Source organism: Argentina silus (genome assembly GCF_951799395.1).
Source record: "Argentina silus genome assembly, chromosome: 21".
Taxonomy (NCBI): domain Eukaryota; kingdom Metazoa; phylum Chordata; class Actinopteri; order Argentiniformes; family Argentinidae; genus Argentina; species Argentina silus.
The window spans coordinates 10,996,145-11,017,541 of NC_139675.1; the positions used below are offsets into that span (position 1 = coordinate 10,996,145).

The following is a 21,397-nucleotide window of genomic DNA, read 5'->3' on the forward strand; positions in this document are numbered from 1 at the left end:
GTGTCTGCCTCTAAGCCGCCAGACTTCAGTCGACAGTCTGTGTGTGTGTGAGCAACACCCTCACGTCCTGCCGTGCTTGTTCCACTCCTTCAACTCACACAGGGTTTAACACCACGCTGAAGGACCTCACTCAGCACCGAGCCGGGTGATGTGAGGTGCAACCAGCACACACACACACGCACGCACGCACGCAGGCACACGCACACACACACGCACACGCGCACACACACACGCACACACACACACACACACACGCACGCACGCACGCACACACACACACACACGCACACAAATGCGTTGACACACAGACATGCACACACACACACACACACACACACACACAAATGCGTTCACACACACACACACACACACGCACGCACGCACGCACGCACACACACACACACACACACACACACACAAATGCGTTGACACACAGACATGCACACACACACACACACACACACACAAATGCGTTCACACACACACACACACACACACACACACACACACACATATCGCACGCTTTGCATGGTAACCCAGCGCTGGAATAATATTTACATAGCACTTGTCAAGATGAGCGAGACATCTAAAGGTATTCAGTCAATAGATCTGATTAAGATGAGTCTCTGTCTTGGACTGTGAAGGCTTTTGGACACAATACAAGCACTGTTTGTTATATAAAAGATATTTTTAAGAGTGGTGTTATAGACATGATCATGGAATCGCAATATTTTTTTTCATTTTTTTTTCATATATATATCCGAATATGTTTTGCAAATGCATAACAGATCTAGATATCATCTTGATGGACTGATTAAAGCATTGACAATGACCTTCTCTTTCAGCTTGTTCTCTAATGGGCCGGCCCATTCATCATTCATCATCTCCCTGTTCTTCCTCTCCTGTTCCTCTCTTCTTCCTCAGAGCCCCACGCAGGTTTCAAGATCGCCTTTAACATGTTCGACGCAGACGGAAACCAGATGGTCGATAAGAGAGAGTTCCTAGTGGTGAGTCAGCGGCACTGCACCCACGTTGTAGTATACACACCCATTTACTGCAGTGAGTTCTCTGCTCCGGTCACAAATAAAGTACAACACATAGAAAACTGTTCTATTACATGTTAAAGGTTGACTCAGGGATAATGACATCACCGTACACAATGTCGGTGTCTTCTTGCTCACAGATATGAACAACCACAGAATTCCCAACCACACACCACACACACACACACACACACACACACACACACGAATAGACATGTCAACGCATGTGTCATACTCAATATGTCTAAAAATAACATGTGCTGTGGGGGTTTTCGGAGGAGTTTCTTCATGAATGTGTTGAAGTTTGATAAGCTAAGATAACAGAACCTTCAGATAACACACTGAGAGGTCCACTGTGCAGTTGGTGGGCTGCGTAGACAGCTTTACTCCAGGGTGTTCATGAAGGTTCTGTTGCACATACAGCACTTTAACAGGCAGACACAGTGATGAATGTGTGTGTGTGTGTGTGTGTGTGTGTGTGTGTGTGTGTGTGTGTGTCTTACACATACACACCCCCCCCCCCCACACACACACACACACACACTGTCTCTCTCTCTCTCTCTCTCTCCTCCAGCTGCAGGAGATCTTCCGTAAGAAAAACGAGAAGAGGGGGAGGAAAGGAGACGTAGAGAAGTCCGCCCAGCTGGTAAGGTCAAGTGATAGGGGAGGGAGGTGTGTGTGTGTGTGTGTGTGTGTCTGTGTGTGTGTGTGTGTCTGTGTGTGTGTGTGTGTGTGTGTGCCTGTGTGAGTGTACGTGCGCGCATGCAATTAAGCTTAGTCCTGTACAAAAAAAATACAATTTTCACTCGCTATCTCCTCTGTAGATACGTTTTAGTCTAGGATTAGGCTTAATCTGTACACCGGAAACCGGGCCTCAGCGCGGTGCTGCTGGCAACAAGAATAAATCAAATCGGACTTTTAGATTTATCGAACATTATAACAACAACCACTTTCATATAACAGGAACACTTTGAACCCATAGAAACTGTATTGACTGGATATCCAATTGTCCTTTTTTTTTTTCTTCTTCCGCAAACCGACACACACACAACACTCCCAGCACATTGAAGATCTCTTTGAAGATCTGCCCGGTCTAGGGTCTGTAGGAAGGAAAAACACAGCCGAAATGTCTTTCCTTCCCCCCTGTGTTTTGGGGATGGGTGACATCTCCCGTAAGCAGCCCATGGGAGCCAATGTAAACAGTAGGATCTGATAGGGAGATAAGAGGGGGATTGGGAGCTCTCCGTGGCATTAGCTTCAGAGGGACGAGACTCACTTAGCAGACGGTCGCTCCTCGGAGGCACAGGGGCTGAGGAATGTTGTTTAAAGTAAATGGGAATGAAAGAATCCCCCCCCCCCACCCCCCCCCCCCCCCCCCGAACGGTCTTCTGTGGTCCTCTGTGCGGCAGGGGAGGCTGGTGGAGGTTGAAATCGGAGGACGGGGGGCTCATTCGTAATGCATGGAACGGGAAATGAGGAACGGTCCACTGTGTGCTTCGGTAGCGTTCCTTATTCCGTTCCATGCATGACAATGAGCCTGTCCTCGGATTTCTACCTCCACCAGCCTCCCCTGTTGTGCAGTAATGGGATGGAGTCGAGTAGAGTAGAGTGGAATCACTTTTCCCTCATGGAGAACTTCAGGTGTGGCATTCAGATTACACAGGACATTAAAGGTATCGTTCATTAAAGTGATGTAGATTTGATCGTTGAAATCGTGCCTTGCCTTTACTTGCTATTCCACATTGTTTGTTTACAAGGATATGCACATACAGTATTTGCCGTATTAGATTACCTAGCATATTTACTCTATTAGAAAACCTTGCATATTTACGCTATCAAACTTTCAACGTGGCCACAGACGGTAGCAAAGCGCAAAAACGACATGCTTCACGTTTAAAAACATTCAGCGCAATTCACCCAGTACATGGCTCTCTTGGCCCTGAGAGATAAGACTGGATTCAGGTGTACGATACAGATTGTTGTTGTTGTTGTTGTTGTTGTTGTTGTTGTTGTTGTATGTTCTAACAGTATTTTTAAGTGTCATACAGAGGACAATACTGTTGAATGATAAAAAAAAAACACATCCATACAACACATCGTACACAGTACCCTGACAACCAACAGAAGGAGGGGAGTTAATGTGTGGTGTGTTTCTCATGGTGTGTTATTTAGTGTGGTCACGAACACACACCAACCTTAACCCTGTTGTTTTCCTCCATCAGGTGTGACATTCACTGTAGAAATACTCCCAATAGCAAATGCATACACGTGTGTCGGTGCATAGGAGTACCAAACGTACCAACGTTGTGATAGCCTCACTCCTAGAGTAACTGCTAGATCCACAGCCTTGTTCCTCGCATGTTCTAACATGTCTCTGTCCTTCTCTTCTTCCTCCTCCTCCTCCTCCTCCTCCTCTTCCTCCTCTTCCTCCCTCCTGACCGCATGCCGTGCGTCTACCTTCCGCCCGTCTCTGTGTGTAAGAGTATGCAGCTCTATGGATATCAGGTTGCCCCGGTCAACAGTGTATGTATCAACCCGACCCGACCCGAACCCTTCGCCCCGGTACCCACCCACCCCCCCCCCCCCCGTGTGTATATAGATCTAGATGCATAGAAATAGATGTTCTAGATCAGTCGACGTAGAATGACCCCTGTTTGTCCGCCTGTCCGATTGACTGAGCGATTGATTGGGGGATGATGGTGGAGGGGTGGAGGGATGGAGGGGTGGAGAGGGGTGGGTGGAAGAGTAATAGATTCAGGGAGGTCAGGGAGAGAGAGACTTCCACAATAGATCATGATTGAATTTAGAACGACTTGAAACACTCTCGCTCAAAATAGAATCAGGCGTTGTTTTGTGCGGGGATGGGGCCGGGAGGAGGTGCGTTTTGGCAGCGTATAGTAATGTACAAACTCTTCTGTATGATGTGATCGCACCCTTTATTTAAGGAAGACACATTTTTTGAAGTCAGCGTACACATCATAAACTCAGCACCTTCTATGAGGGAAACAATGTATTTACAGTTGTTTATGTAGGAAGTAATCCTCTATGAAGTATAGCACTCTTTATGACATAAGCACCCTTTATGGAATAAGCAATTATGAAATAAGTACTATCTATGACGGACAGCACCCTCTGCAAGGTATAGCACCCTTTATGAAGTAAGAACCTTTCTAAAGTAAGCACGTTCTATGAAGCAAGCACCCTCTGAAGTCTAGCACTATTTATGATGTCAGCACCTTTTATGTAGAAAGCACCCTCTATGAAGTAAGAACATTTTCATTTTAGAAGCAAGCATTGCCTATGAAATGTGCAATGCTCTGTGATTTTTCACTGTACGATGTCATAAACATTTTGTGATGTCAAACGAACACAACACCTGGGTAGATTGTACACGGTGAGAGACTTAACCGTAGAATAAACAATTAATAGAATACCGTGTCGGCCATATTGAGTCTTCTCAGGGGGTATGCTTGTTCTATGTATTCGACGTAGAGACTTACCTTCACTGGTTCTAGCACCCCGACCTGACAACTATGATTGACAATGAGCCCCCTTCTGTAGAGTGTGCCCCCCCTCTCTAAGAGAAGTTAGCATGCTACCCACAGAAAGCTCTCAGTGAGGGAGATCAGACGGGTGGGAAGTGCAGCTATCCACTTGGCCTTGTTTGGACTAGAGGCCTTTCTCTTCCTGAGGCTTAATGCACATGTTCATTTCACCCAACCACCCACACACACCCACCCACCCACCCACACACACCCACCCACACACACACACACACACACACACACACACACACACACACACACACACACACAAGAGGACCAGAGCACTGTCCTGTCAGTAACATGATGGACGATGGCGCTGTCCCTCTGATGTAGGGATGGCAGGGTCAGGTTAAAATGGCCGCCACTGTATTCCCCCTAGAGAGAGGCAGGGAGGGTGGGTGGCCGTGTCAGAACACCGTGTGTGGCGTGGTTTAGCCTAACAGGTAGTTCACTCAATATGGGTTAGGAGAAATGGGTTTTCTCAAATGAGGTCACAGTTTAGAGGATAAATGTCATGTTGCATGGTCTTGAATCGACAGACAAGTCGTAGTTTATACATTCTATGAAGTGTATTCATCTATTTTAAAAACTAGTCATACCACTCATGTCAATTGACTAAGAGTTGAGACTTCGGTAGTGGTTAGCCTGGAAGCACTCATGTCTCCTTTAATGTGTGACTCATCTGTGTGAAGTAATTTAGAAAAAATTTAAAAATTAAAAATAAACTATACACCTTCACTGAGAGCTTCAGGTTGCCTTATTGAGGGGTGGAAGGAGAAGGAGGTTTTGATAACTCTTAAGACGACAGATCACGATACATCACAGTCCGTCAATGTGCGATTTTGATATCTGGTGATACCCCCCAAATCCCCCATCCAATGAGCATATCACTAACCAGACCCCTCCATATAGAGTAGTTAATTCCACCATCTTTGGTTTGATTTGTTGTGGATTCGCCTTTTCAATGAATCAGAGAGACATTCTCCCCTCACAAACCTCCTCTCTCTCTCCCCCATTGTCTTACGACAGGTGTCCTCATTCTAGCGCGACTCACACAAACCTGAACAACCCAGTCTTGCTCTCTGTCGTAAGACAATGCTCTCTCCCCTGTTCTTTTTTAACCATGTGCTAATGCTAACCGCTAACCGCTAATGCTAACCGCTAATGGCTGCTCTTCTGGTAAACACTCCTACAGGTGCTTAAAAAAGACAGTCAGGAGTTTGTGACCAGGAGCTATTGGGACGTGCTGAGGCGAGGCACGAGTCAAGCCCTCTTTTCTGACCTGGCAGAGGTATAGCTACCTGTCCATCCACCCCTGTGCACCCTCCCATTCCACCCCTCCCTCCTCCCTTCTTTCCTCCTTTCCACATAGATTAGTTGATGTTTTTTTAAGATGTGGAAGAGGTATATCTGTCCTCTAGCCAACCCCCCCCCCCCATCCCTCCTTCCCTCAACCGTTTAGATTCATTTATTCGTTTATTTGTGTAACTCATCTAACAAGCCATCCCTCTTGTAGTTTGTTTCTAATGATGAATTACCTCATGTATTATCAATCCATCCGATTTTGTTTCAGTAGATATCCTTCCCTTCGTTGTTGCCCATCCGTAGAACACCGGTGTCATTCTAGCGATGAGTCTCGTAGTTTCGTGATGTTTTCATTCAAATGTCTATGTTGAAATAACCCGTTTTTTGTCTTTATGATCTTCTGTGTGTGTTGGTGTTACCTTCCGTCCATACTGGCCTTGATATGCTTCTGTATGTGTATCAATGTGTTGTTTCATTGTGGCTACTGTATAGTACTTTGTTGTCAGTGGCAGATGTTTTTCGAAAAACAATGTTTGTGTTGTCCCTCAATACAACCGACCACAAAGATCACCTACTCCACCACAAGAGCACACGCAGTACCAAAAAAGAACCAGTTTAGCACCTTAACACGCTAAATCACCGCTACCAAACACTACAACTCACCAGGGGCTGACGAGGCAATCTGCTCTCCCTGATGATTTGTTTTCCAGACGCTAATGGCTAATCGTGGGCCTAGCGACGGAAGCTAACAGAGAGATAATAACACTGGAGAGATAATGGTGATGACCTGTATTTACATAGCCTGGCCCCTTTGATCCCGGGATGTCAAAGCACTAGGCGGGCTCGGCAGGCGGAGGTAGAGAGAGAGAGAGAGAGAGAGAGAGGAAGAGAGGGGTGGGTGGGGGAGGGGTGGAGTGTATTATTTACTCCATTCAGCTACTCTGTCGTAGATTAGTCACCATTAGCTTCTTGTTGTGTTTGTCTGTGTCAGGAGTGACTGACTGTCTGACTACAAGGCCTCAGACAAGGGTTTCCTCCCTAAGTGTTACTCAGTAGAGGGAGAGAGAGAGAGAAGGGGGGAGAGAGGGAGGGAGGGAGAGAGGGGGGTTTAGAGCTGACATCAGTAATCACTGTTTTTCACCTCCGCTTAAGAGATCAAAGGCCACGGCGTGTACACACACACACACACACACACACTAACCAGGTGCCGACTCGCACGCCGTCGGGTGGGCGTGACGACCATTACGTCGTCGAGGCGATGAGCTCACACTCGCGCTCCCGAGCTTCCAGGAATTGGGAGGCGTTACGTTATGACCTGACTCTTCCAGTAGAGAGAGAGAAAGAGAGGGAAAGGAAGAAGAAGAAGAAGAAGATGAAGACGAAGGAGTAAACAGCTGTGTGTTGTCTAGCCTGGCCGCAAAAAAAGCAAGCGAGTCATAGAGGGGGTCGCCGTTTGAAGGAGAGTGTCAGTTTCGGTGTGAAATGATGTGATTGTGATTATCGTCTTTATTTGGCTGTAATTACAGACCAATCAAAAGGGACACAAGTGAATCAGGACCGTTCAGACAGCCGTGGTGAAGTAGCTGTGTGTTTTGTTGTTACGACGCCAGGCCAAGTCCGCCCAAGTCTTTCACGAATCTGTACGTCAACGTGTCCCTCTATGCCTTAAGCGATCACCTCATTATTTTTGTTGTTTTTGTTCGTGTTTTTTTTTTTTTAACTCACTCCTCTGGGGACGTTTTTTTTTCGACAGTACGATTGAAAACAACAACAACATCTGTTCCGGTCCTGAAAGTGCATCCGTTTGTTCTGTCAAACGGAACCAACCAATCAACTCTCTCTCTCTCCTTTGAATTCTTTCCTTTCCTTTTCCTTTTTTTTACGTGACACGTTTCCCCCCCCGGTGGATAGGACTTTAGACTAGAGGTAGAGACGTAGCATCGTGGCGATGGTGATGATGATGATGATGATGATGATGATGATGATGGACATGGCTGAATGCTCTGAGCCGTCCCTGGAGAAGGACATGACAGCGTTTTGTTTTTTTTGCCCGTGCCCGTTACCTCAGCATGATGACCCGAGATTGGAGGACGAGTGGGGGATGGGCGGGGCATGGCGGGGGGGGCGGGGGGGAGAGGGTTGAAGGCCATTGGTCCTCGGGCCACATCGATCGCCCACTCTGACTCTCTCTCTCTCTGGCGGGGGTGCCTGGGTATTGGCCTGTAGCTGCTGTGTGAGAGACCTCGGTCGATTCAACACCTTTTTCTGAGCAACCCTCCCCAATTCACTCCCTCCCTCCCCCTCACCCTCACCCTCACCCCCACCCTCACTCCCCCCCTTTCCTCCCTCCTTCCCATTTTTTCCCGGAATTTTCCTCCTAGGGATTAAGGTGGTGTTAAGCAGTGGATTACAAAACTTTGGCAAACACATAAACACTTCCAATCCTCCCCAATTGGTTTCAAATATCCCGGATCGCTTACAAAGCAAGCAGGGGAAGGGGAGGTGTGTGTGTGTGTGGGGTGGGGGGGGGGTTGGGCTTTGGTACAGAGAGAGAAAGAGGAGAATGGTTTTTCCACACAGAAAAAAACAGGCATTTATAAAGACACCTGAGATTCTCTTCCATTTAGAAAAAGGTGGAATCTGCTCACATTCTCAGCGCGTTTCTGTTGCCGTTGGCTTCTGTTTCTGCTGTGGGTTTCTGTTGGTCTGCGCAGAGATGCATGGAGATGTGGTGTGGTGGCATATATACGTGTGTCTCTCGGCTTAGTGTCTGTCTGTGTATCTCTGCAGCTCGCTCTCTCTCTCTCTCTCTCTCTCTCTCTCTCTATCTCTCTCTCTCTCTCCCTCTCTCTCTCTCTCTCTCTCTCTCTCTCTCTATCTCTCTCTCTCTCTCCCTCTCTCTCTCTATCTCTCTCTATCTCTCTATCTCTGTCTCTTTCACTCTCTAGCTCTCTGTATGTCTAGGCATGCCTCTGTGTGTGTATGTGTTTGTCTGTCTGTCTGTCCAGCTGTATCTGTCTATGTGCTGCACTGTGACGTCCTGTCCTGTCCTGTCCCGTCCCGTCCTGTCCTGTCCTGTCCTGTCCTGTCCCGTCCCGTCCCGTCCCGTCCTGTCCCGTCCCGTCCCGTCCCGTCCTGTCCTGTCCTGTCTGTCACGCTGCCGCAACACAACCCTTTACAACCAGTCTGGGCTGCAAGAGCAGATCTGATCGACACACCATCCGGATAAGCACAATCAAAATGTCCATGGAGGCCTATGGCGAGTGCGGATGGTTTGTGAGATCAGCAGATCTTTGCAGGCGCTGCTCAGACTGGAGCCTCTGTGTCCGAAGCTGGAAGCTGAAAAAAAAAACGGATTGATTGTTGTCTCTTTGGATGCACGTTGTACGAGCGACTGCCGACGCTGGTTGGGACCGTGGCTGCCATTTTGGATCGATGACCCCCCCCCCCCGCGGACCAGTCCCCCCCCCCCCCCCCAACCCTCTTACCCCCCCCACTCCTCGTCCAATCGGAGAGCTTGTTTTTATGTCAATCACTGCATTGTTCTTTCTTGTCCCCCCCCCCCTTCCTGCATTCCTTCTCTCTGGCCAATGGCAGCGGGCGGACGAGAGCATGATGATTGACACCACGCTGCTGGTGCATTTCTTCGGGAAGAAGGGGAAGGCGGAGCTGACCTTCGATGACTTCTACAGGTACGGTGCGTCGCCACGGAGATCCGTCGTGGAACGGAGCTTCGTGTGTCGTCTGCGTTCGCCGTTTGTTTCTTTGGTGTTCGTACACACCGTGTCGCTCTGTCACACACACGCAAAAAAAACAACAACACACACGCACTTATTTGCTGCAGTCACACAGAAAGTGCGTAAATTCGTAAATTCTCTTGTCTCTGTCTTTCATTCCCTCGTCCCCTTCCTTTATCTGTCTCTATCGGTCTGTCTTTCTTTTTCTCACCCTCCCCCCCCCCACCACACATACACACACACACACACACACACACACACACACACTCCCTGTGCCCCCCCCCCCCCCAGGTTCATGGACAACCTGCAGACAGAGATGCTGGAGATCGAGTTCCTGACCTACTCCAAGGGGATGACCACCATCAGCGAGGAGGACTTTGCCCGCATCCTGCTGCGCTACACCAACGTGGAGAACATCAGCAGCTACCTGGAGAACGTCCGCCAGTGCATCCCTGACGAGAAGGTACAGCAGAGCCATCTGGAACCTTAGAACCTTACTGGAACCCGTATTTGAAGAGTAGTATTCTGATTCTAAAATCTTCTTCACATCTCTAGTCTCTCCCTCTGCTAATTGAGGAAAAGAAACGGAATTGAACACACACACACGCCCGCACACACACGCACACACACAACAGCACCAGCTAGTGAGGCTTTTCACACACACACACACACACACACACACACACACACACACACACACACACACACACACACACACACACACACTCTCTCTCTTCTGGTAGCCTCCTATCCATGCCGGGCTCAAGCTTAATCAAACAGCCCAATATTTGACACACATACTTTGGTATGTACACGTAAACCCAAATGCCCTCCTGGTCAGAAGAGTTGCCCTCTCAAATCGAGGTGGAATCTCTCCCCTCTTCCTCACCCTACAACACTACCCCCAAAACCCACACTCCCTTACCCCTCCTGGCTTCCTCCCCCCTTGTCTCTTGTCACCTACCCTTCTCTCACCCTTTTAACCCTTCTATCTCTCCCATTCACCTTCCCTACCTTTCCCACCACACCCCGACCCCTACTCTCCCCCCTCTGCCCTTCCTGCCCCCCCCCCCCCCACCCCTCTATATTTGCCCTCCCACTCCCCTGGGCCCTGGCTGCTGTTGTGTGCCTCTCTCTCTCTCTCTCTCTCTCTCTCCACACCTGAACGCACCACTGACCCATCATCAGATAGCGACCCTGTTACATCTTGACACTTCCACCTCTCGAGCTGACACCCGGTTGTAAGGTACCAGTGTACTCTTACAGCCGCAGTACTCACCGGCCAGCCTCTCAATAGCACCCAACAACTCCCCCCATTGTCCTACGTGCTATAAGTGCTGATGGATTGACAAGGTGGTGTCGTCCTCGTGAGCTGTGTCCTATACGGAGATCTAGAGCCACTTTGCAAGAAGTTGTCGGGGGGGCGGGGGGGTTGTCTGACATGCAGTTTTCTTGATTTCTCCCCTCGTCCGAACTTTTCAGATCGATTGTTAGGATGTGATTATGATATTATGCAACCCTGTGTCCACTAATTGGAGTTCAATGTGTGTCATTGAGTTATGAGGCTGCATGTGCTGTGTGGCTGCATGTGTTGGTCGGGTTATGGGTGAACACACAAACCGATACGCTTTTGTGTCGACACTGCACTTTTCCCTCTAAAACTTTGTAATTTATTCAAACCTACAGGATGAACAAAACGAGGTTTGTGCTCAGAGACCACTGGAATAGTGGTCCACACGCTGCCTTGAATGAAGAACTTACTGCATATGAAAGTGAGGGACTCTCTCCATTGAACGAGATGCTAAAGTTGGTTTAAGATCGGGCTGGAAACATTGTGAGAGCACGCTTTCGGTCGGAACAGGAAATAATATTCGGGCAGTGGTGTTGCTACAACCGAAACATCAAATCACTCAAAAAAAAAAAAAAATTTAAAACATGAAAGAACAGACGTTTTTTAAAAATGTCACATTACCCCTCGCCAAACTTCCATGGATAGTTAGTATTTTCATATGGAGAGAGTGTCATTCTGTACCTCACCTTCAAATGGAGTGAGTTGTTTGACCGGCCATGGGGTGCATGACTGTAAGGTTTGTAGTGTGCCATCATATTGCAGTGTTTATGGAACCCTCTTTTTGTATTTCCCTTTTCATGCTTTGGAAGAGACCGGAGGTTTGTCCCTCGTCATGAAATAACCATCTTCCCTTTTCTACCAGGGCACGGTTTTATTTTTGATTTACCTCACAATTGTTTGAGTCATTTGAATAGACCGCTGGTTATCACCTCGGCTTGAAACACTTGCAACGCAACTTTGAAAGATTTCTAAAATGGCCTTAATCACCAACTCAAGATAGGTTTGTCATACTTTGAAACTCTTGGTGGACTGTGCAGACTGTTACTGTTACTGTTACTGCATTCTATTTACATTTTCTGCTTCACACATGCAAGTGTTTACCTAAACGCCATCGACGCCATGTCCTAAACCACCATTTCCTAAAAGTCACAGATAGCGAGGCGGCCACTCGCTCTAGTGAGAATGCTGTCTCAGTCATCGTCATTTGCATCGTACACACTCATTTGTGTACAGAGTCCGCTTTGGCCCAAGTTTTTCTTTTTTTTTTTGTCTTTTTTTTTAAAGAGATTGTTATCTCAATAACCTCGAGGGTAAAGAAAAGGTCAGATATCCATCGAGTTTCAGTTTCAATTAGCAGTGTGTGGCAGACGTTCATTATTCTGTGTTGTCGTTCCACTGAGGTGAGCTGTCGGTTCTGGAAGGTTCTTCAGGAGGTAGAGCTATGCTCCAGTGAGCACCAATGGATCCAGTGTGCTCTCGCTGCGCTGGGCCTGGTAGCTCCTGCCTGTTAGTGTTGGAGGGATCGGGTTCACTGGCCTTCAAAAGAAGTCCAAGCAGGTAGAGCCACTCGCCCCGGAATGGCTTTGTTGACAGCTCAGACGTGAGTAACACACACACGCGCGCGCGCACACGTGCGCACACACAAACACTCATGTAGGCACAAGCACACACACACACACACACACACACACACACACACACACACACACACACACACACACACACATAAGCACACACACACACACATAAGCACACACACACACACGCACACACAAGCACACATAAGCACACACACACACACACACACACACAGCACCAGCTAGTGAGGCTGTATTTACACACCCACACACACACACACACACACACACACACACACACACACAAGCACACATACACACACACAGTACCAGCTAGTGAGGCTGTATTTACACACACACACACACACACACACAGCACCAGCCAGCAGGGTCCCCAGCCCTGTGTTTGTCTAAGGCATTATCCCAGTCATTACACGTCCCTTTATCTCCTCTCAGAGCTCCAGCAGGGCCCTCGGTAGCTGCTTAAACACTTCCTCATCTGTCCACACACTCAGCTGATACAGAGAGGCTGAGGAGTGAGCCCAGGCTGCCGCTACCGCTACCGCTACCGCTAGATGCTAAGTGGGATCCTTGGGATGACACTCCCCTAAACCTTAACCTTTACCCCTTACCCTTACCCTAACCCTAACCCTAACCTTGTCCATAACCCTTACCTAACCCTAACCCTAACCTTACCATAAGCGTTTAAAATCTCAACTTCGATAGGTTGACCTCAGAGTTGGGGTCGTCCCAAGCATCCCACTTAGCATTTAGCAGACCGGTACTGATGTGCGTGTGTTAGCTTAGCTCGTGTAGCAGATGGGAATCAGCTAGTGAGAGATGTCCATCGTGAGGTGGCGTCGCACACGGAAGATTTATCAGCCCAAAGTCTGTCCTTTTTTCCCTCTGTCAGTAAGACGTTATGTTGGCGGAGCGGGAGACGCAGGTTCGAATCCAGTCAGCCACGAGAAATGGGCCTCCTGGCTGCACAGACTTTAGGAGCTTGTTCTTGGTGGATACATTTTGTAGGGAGATCCTCAGGTTGAGATGTTGTGTACTTTCGGACCTTGTAGAGACTTAGGATCAAGGTGTTTCATGTTGCGTCGTGTGGGAGAGAGAGTCTGTGTCTGTCACCACGTTGCTGCTGTTCGTCACCATGAGAGGGCATGTATCAATCTCTCATACCTTCCCCTTTTGTTGGATTTTCTTTGTTTTGACACAGCTTGGGCCTGAAGTCATGCGATGTTGATGTTGAAATAAAGAAAAGAAAAACAAAGAAAGCTTTTTGACTTCATCTGTAGACCTGTCGCTCACTTTCACCACCCTGGACCCTACCATTCGCTATAGTCTGGGGCCGGGGGGGTGTTGGGGGGGTCTTGCATGGGTCAGAGGTCACCGGATCATACCATCTCCACCCATGGAATGGGTCTGAGCTTGAGTCAATTGCCTACTAGAGAATGTCATCATGCAGGGATGTAGTGGTCGAGAAACAAAAGGCGGGGGAAACTGAACTAAACTAAAACGAAACCAATGGGGGAAAAAAAAAAATATATATTGAAAAAGGTTGGGTCAACGCTACTCACCGTTAAACGAAGAAGGTGTTTAAGCGGCGTGTAACCCTCCACTACATCCCTGGTCACGATCACGTGGCCATGTGGGACTCACACGCTGCTGTGGTGTCTTCCCTTCGCCGCAGGGCATCACCTTCGACGAGTTCCGCTCCTTCTTCCAGTTCCTCAACAACCTGGAGGACTTTGCTATCGCCATGCAGATGTACAACTTTGCCAGTCGCTCCATTGGTCAAGGTATAGGCTTCTTCTATCAGCCTTGTACTGGATGGATGGATGTGTGTACTGTGTGTACTGTGTGTGTGTGTGTGTGTGTCTGTGTGTACTGTGTGTGTGTGTGTGTGTGTGTGTGTGTGTGTGTCTGTGTCTGTGTGTCTGTGTGTGTGTGTGTGTGCATGTGTATGTGTGGGTAGGTAGGTAAGTCGGTTTGTGTGTATGAATGTATATATGTACTGTGTGTGTGTGTGTGTGTGTGTGTGTGTGTGTGTGTGTGTGTGTGTGTGTGTTTGTGTGTGTGTGTGTGTGTGTGTATGTATGTATGTATGTGGTCATAATTACTGTATATTCCCCTGTCTTTCTGTAACCTCTTTGTGTGACTTTTCTCTTTTGTCCTCCATCTCTTTCTGTTTTATCTGTCTCTCTCTCCCTATCCCTGCCTTTCCTCTTCATTCTCTCTCTCTCTCTCTCTCTCTCTCTCTCTCTCTCTCTCTCTCTCTCTCTCCCCCCCTCTCCCTCAGATGAGTTTGCGCGGGCCGTGTACGTGGCCACCGGGCTGAAGCTGACCCGACACCTGGTCAACACCATCTTCAAGATCTTCGACGTGGACCACGACGACCAGCTGAGCTACAAGGAGTTCATCGGCATCATGAAGGACCGCCTGCACCGCGGAGGCCGGGTATGGGGGAGGGGATTGTAGAGGAGGGGAGAGAGAGGGAGGGTGGGAGGGAGGGAGGGAGGGAGGTGGAGAAATGGGAAAAGAGGGGGCAGGTAGAGAGAGACAGACAGAGGGGAGAGAGAGAAAGAAAGATGAAGATATAAAAAGAGAGAGAGGGAGTTGTAACTCAGAAGTCGTCGGAAAAGAAGGGGGAGGTATAGAGGGGAGAGAGAGGGCAAGGAAAGATAGAGAGAGAGAGAGAGAGAGAGAAAGGAGATATAAGAGAGAGAGAGAGAGAGAGGGTGGAAGAGAGTGGTAACTCAGAAGTAGTTACTTCGGCGTTTTTTTTGGTTTCCACCTCTACATATTTTACATGTTCTCATATTCTTTTATGTTAAACTTGGACAGTGTCATTTGAATCTAGCTTTAGCTGTTAAGTTTTGTCGGCGTGCATTAAACCAGTGACAGTTTTAAGGCTTTTGTCTAACAGAAATTTAGCCACACAGTTATTGCAGAGGTTAAAAATGATAGGCTACTAATCTGAATTTTACTGTCCTGTCCCCTCCATTTAAATCCTGTCCCCTCCATTTCCAAAGATTGTTACTGCCACCTAGTGGCATCGTAAGGTATAACCAAACACATAACATCTGAGAGCCAACTTGTACATGTAATAAACATGTGTGTTTATTATTTCAATACTATACTTTCCTCTCTCCCTGGATGGAGTGGTACCTTTGTTTATTGTACTCGTTTATCTATTAATCACGTATGTATGTGGTGAATCTCCAGCATGAACCTCTGAACAATTTCCAGCATGAACCTCCTCTTGTCTTCAGTCTGAATGAAAATTGAATGGTCCTTTTCTCTTGGCCTCGCAGTCTTGGCTTCCCTTATTACTGACAGCATCCCAACACCCCCTTTTTCTCTCCCTCTCCCTCCCCCTCCCTCTCTTTCTTCCTCTGTTTATTTTCCCACTCTGCTGCTGACTAACCCCAGGGCTACAAAACTGTTGAGCGATTCACTTCCTTCAAGTCGTGTCTGAAGAAGGAGCTGGCTGGCAGATAAGTATTACCCACCGATCTCTTATCTCATCTTGACCTACGACCTACAACCTATCCAATGGTCTGTAGACATTAGTCTATCCCAATGCACTTCTCTATGGGCCCTCAGAGGGTGTAAACCATAGACATATATATATATATACACACACACACACACACACACACACACACATATATATATACACACATATATATATATATGTGTGTGTGTGTGTGTGTGTGTGTGTATATAAATAAATATATATATGTATATATATGTACACACACACACACACATATATATATACGCACATATATATATAGATATATGTGTGTGTGTGTGTGTGTGTGTGTGTGTGTGTGTGTGTGTGTTTATATAGAGCATTGGTGTAAACCCTGACCACTAACACTCTAAAATGGTTTCCTTGTCCCCTGGGATGGATAGATTATCACTGTTTCAAGATCTACATCCACCATGTCCTGAAGGACCAACTGTATGAGACCATGAGGATTTGGTTCATGCAGCTTCTTGATTATTATGTCATTGCCGTGCCTACAAGTAATACAATCTCCAATACGCATTATGATCTTAACACACGACAGATCTGAACCTAGCTGAGCTGTATTGTGCTGCCATGGTTACACATCTACCGTAGTTGCTGTAACAGCGCTGGAAAGAACAGTGTGAAAAGAAATGATTGGAGCCGGCACAGGCAGTGTGTGTGTGTGTGTGTGTGTGTGTGAAGGCCCATAGAGACACAAGTATTGGGTCGTTTGTTTATCCGTCCCTTGAACTCCTGCTGTATACACTGTTTTATGGTGCCATGTTGTCATGTTTACCAGGTGAACAGGAAACACACCTCCTTCTCCACCTGTGTGCGCTCCGAGGCCGGGAAACATGTCCGCCAACTGTGGAGGAGGTTCCAGGAGAAGGTCTAGGTGAGAGGAGGAGGAAGGAGAACTATCTGCCTGGAAACGTTCTTAGTCCAGGCCACCAGCCCTTCTACAAGCATGCAGAGAAGCTGTTTGTTGTTTGGTTTCTTTTAGCAACACGCATCTCTTTGGTTTCAGTTGTCCTGGTTCAATCTCTCCATATATTGAATGAGTTGAATGCTGTGCCTATTACGGTGCTGTACTCCCGAATAATGCAGTGAGCACAAACAATGTTTCAATGTAACTACTACAGTGATCAATAATCATTACTGAGATAACCTAGAACAACTTATGAAGTCTCAACTACAAAGGAGAAGGGAATGAGTCTTATTATATATATATATATATATATATATATATATTGATCTTTGGAACGTCTTAATCATGTTAATTGTTTATTTTTGTATAAAACCTTGTATATACATGCCAGTGTTTTCACTTCAGCAGATGATTTGCACTGGCAAAAAACATACACAAGCTATAAGTGCAATGTAGCAATATAATGGGTGATGTTGCAAAGTAGAGAGAGAGAGCTTTGACTTGATACTGATTTCATGACATCTCATGATTCAATCATTCTGATCTATATTGTATTATTGTTTCCTTATTTAATCTTATGTATGTCTGTTTTCTTAGTACTGATGTGATTTAATTAACTCATGTATTTTCCAAAATATAACAATCTATCTAAATATATTTTTCTTTGAATATTGTCAGTCATTCTCCGACCAAGCGGTGACAAAGGGATGCTTGGTGTAACAACAACATGACAGAATGTTATGCAATGCGTGATGAATGCATGAATAAAGACATTTTTTTAAAGAAACGCGCAAGACTTTGCATTGCTTTTTATTTAAAAAAATAAATAAAAATAAAAAATAAAATTTTACGAAAAGAGAACGTACAAAAACCATGTGAAGGGGCATTACTTTTCAAAGTGATGTAACCTAACCTCTAATCAACACATTCCATACCTACACCTGTTAAAGAAAGGAGCGAGCTACAGCGATACCTTACCGAGAGAATGTTACTGCTTTTTGGCATCTATTTTTTATTGTATTGTTTAAAGTGTGTTTGTTTCTGGTCGTGTTAATCATCTTCTTGGAGGGACTGGCGGAGGCAACTGACGTTATAGAGGCTAGTCAGCTAGCTGGTAAGTTTGATGAGCGAAATGTTTGATGTAGGTTAGCTCGCTAGGTAGCTCATTAGTGTCGTGAGCAAGGCAGCAAATATGTAGTATTGTCAGTGGTTGTGGTGTAGTGTGTCACTTTTGTTCGTCCTGGCTTGCGTGTTTTGGGATGACTAGTTTTGATTTGGCCCATGAAACGTATTATAATGTACCTGCCGAGAGGCCTCTCCAACCGTCTACTGAGGCCATGCTTGATTTGTCATCAAGCCGCGAATTGTTTATACTGATACTCATTTATAATGAAGTCCATATCATTTTGTCACATGCTTTATCAGTGTTATATATGCTTTTAGACATATGTTTTATGTATTGTCCTTGTACCATAGTTTGCGGCCCTTGGCGGGCCTTCGAGGACTATGATATTGTATTTACTAGCGGAACCAAGTGAATTGCATCGTGATTCTGTCAGGGCATTTCTCCCGACGTACCAGTACGTTCATCTATCCATTCCCCCGTGTAGTTTTTCATGCCTTCATAATTGCCTTATGCGAAGCGCGCTATTATAAAGACCATAATGGATAAATATGTACTCTAATATTCAAACACATGTTCAGTACGGCCTTTTTAAGTTAAGAAAGAAATCAAGTCACTTGTATCACATGAAAGTTGTCCCGAAGCATCAGCGTATGGCTGTTATCACCAGCAAAGTATTGTGGGTAATTGTGCTTAAACCGCCTGAATATTAACATTTTTATCCCTAACTAGGACATTAAGCATGGATTTAATCAAAAATTTAATGTTTTTATTATACAGCCCAGAATATCAACACCCAGAATATCTCTCAACCAATATTATATTTGATGTGTTGTTTTTCTCATCGCTGCACATCACTTCAATCAGTATCCCTCGGAAAATACATCCATTGACTAATTCAGTCATTTTCAGTTCATGAAAGGGAGTTGAATATGCTTCATAGACTACAGAGTCATATATATACATATATATACATGACAATATAGATGTCTGAGGCTATAAGCGGACTTCATCGGTATGACATGCGATGAGATAAGAACTGGGTTTTGAGGTTTACGATGGGCAGCGAGAGAAACCGTCAGTGTGAAACGTTGTCCCCGGATAGGCTACCCCTGCGCGGCTTAGCTATCGTTAAGACTATACTTTCAGGGATCATTTCTATAGTTCTTGACTTGTGAAATGTGTTTCTAAAGTGTTTGGTCTCGCTACCCACGAGGATGAGACTCGATATTCCTTTCTGAGCGTGAAGCGGGTACTGAGTAATGATTCACTTCATACACTCTTTACCATTGATGACCGTTCTTTGTTTCCTTGTGGAGCATTGAGGGAGGGAATATGATCAGAGTGGTAGTCTATTAAATGTGTAACAAAAAAAGATATATTTTTAGAAGGAGGTGTAAGTACTAGCCGGTTCCGTTAGACATGTAGTTAATTTAATAGAGGACTGATCAGGGCTTAGTTTTCTGGATCTGTAACATGAATCCCGTATTTGTAGTAGATGTAAACATGATGTACCTATCTGGCAGCGTCCTATGACCTCATTGCACAGTGACATTTATGATAATTGAAATTGTATTATGAATCCTGGATTTAATAATGGTTTGTTGTCCATTTAACTTTATTTGAATAGCACATTTCGTACATTCATGCAATACAAGGTGTTTCACAATAAAATAAATACAAACGAGAGGATGGTAAATGCAAAGGGAGTTAATCAGAGTATCACAGTGATAAAATGTCTATAAAGACGTATCAGTAACACTAAGATCAATGGTGGACAGTAGAGACTAATGGAATGGAATACAATGTATGAAACAAGCTATTAGATCCTCCAGTTGGCTCCAAATGATAAAATGATGTTCGATGATCAAAGTAAGGCATGCATGGTTGTGCTCCCTCGTGGCTCGACGTTGCACCCTCGCGTTCAGACCAGTGACAACCTAGATGTCGAACCGAAAAACCGTCACTGGGAACCATTGCCCCAACATAGGGTACCCTCGCTCGCCCTGTAGTGAGTTAAGACTATACTTTCAGGGATCATTTCTATAGTTCTTGACTTGTGAAATGTGTTTCTAAAGTGTTTGGTCTCGCTACCCACGAGGATGAGACTCGATATTCCTTTCTGAGCGTGAAGCGGGTACTGAGTAATGATTCACTTCATACACTCTTTACCATTGATGACCGTTCTTTGCTTCCTTGTGGAGCATTGAGGAAGGGAATATGATCAGAGTGGTTTGTTCATGCTGTTATAAAAAAAGATGTCTGGAAGTGTTTAACTAGTAGTGATTGCCTCATAATTCAAGAATAGCAAGACAATAAAATGTAACAAGTTTGTATTGTAAACTCCATAGGAATAGTAAATAAAGTTTTTTAGCGTCATAAACTATCATATTCGAGACATGTGAACTGGTACAAGTGACGTGGCTAACTTGACCAGTCGATAATATAGCTGAAAACCGACTTTCTGTGATGACGGGGAAAGCAAAAATAATGAACATTAGTCCATTTTATTACGGTGGGATCAAGCGTGACAGCCAAATATCTGCATTATCAATGTTATTATGGTGGGATCAAGTTTGACAGCCAGATATCTGCATTATCAATGTTATTATGGTGGGATCAAGTTTGACAGCCAGATATCTGCATTATCAATGTTATTATGGTGGGATCATGTTTGACAGCCAAATATCTGCATTATCATGTCAGTGTGACAGCACTGAGTGCTTGTTTGGGTGTCTCCAGTGACCTTCCACTTTACCAGAGTATTGTGTGATTTGTGCAACCCGTCACATGGCCGACCTGATGAACACGGTGTCATACACACCATGAAGTCAGGCGGAAACGCAGGTGTCGTAACTTGTATTGCATGCAAAGAAAAGTGCCAATAAAGTGTTACAACAATACAATGTTGATTAGAAACAAATAAATAAGATGTATAGTAGAGTGTCGATAGTTACAAAATGCATTAAAATGTATCTAAGAAGACATAAGAGAAATAGGTTGTCAATGTATTAAAAGCACGCAATGTAAAAGCGAAACATATGTGAATGTCTAAGCTTCCATTTAAAAACGTCCACAATTGGTGCTACCTTCAGATCCTCTGGTAGGCTGTTATAATACTCTATGATGTTAGAAGATTAAAGTAGCCTCACCTATGCTGTGTCGATGGTTGGGTAAATGTAATGTATATGTAAATGTAATGGTCCTACATTGCGCCCTAGCGTTCAGACCAGTCACAACATGTGTGGAGAAACCGTCACTG

General features: G+C 45.7%; 1 protein-coding gene across 4 annotated transcripts in view; it reads left to right on the forward strand.

Moving 5' to 3' along the window:
* Positions 1-17,802, forward strand: part of micu3a (mitochondrial calcium uptake family, member 3a) — a gene marked incomplete at its 3' end in the record, with an annotated part of 28,460 nt that extends 10,658 nt beyond the window's left edge. The window contains exons 6-14 of one of the 4 annotated variants that reach the window (XM_083693007.1): positions 925-1,007; positions 1,618-1,689; positions 3,525-3,566; positions 9,491-9,585; positions 9,922-10,093; positions 14,255-14,363; positions 14,864-15,021; positions 15,997-16,061; positions 16,881-17,802. In XM_083693007.1, the coding sequence (XP_083549133.1) occupies positions 925-1,007; positions 1,618-1,689; positions 3,525-3,566; positions 9,491-9,585; positions 9,922-10,093; positions 14,255-14,363; positions 14,864-15,021; positions 15,997-16,061; positions 16,881-16,887 (803 nt within the window). Of the gene's footprint in view, positions 1-924; positions 1,008-1,617; positions 1,690-3,524; positions 3,567-9,490; positions 9,586-9,921; positions 10,094-14,254; positions 14,364-14,863; positions 15,022-15,996; positions 16,066-16,880 lie in introns of those variants that run through there. The other 3 variants (XM_083693006.1, XM_083693008.1, XM_083693009.1) reach the window with 3 other exon arrangements.
* Between the last annotated feature and the right edge of the window lie 3,595 nt (positions 17,803-21,397).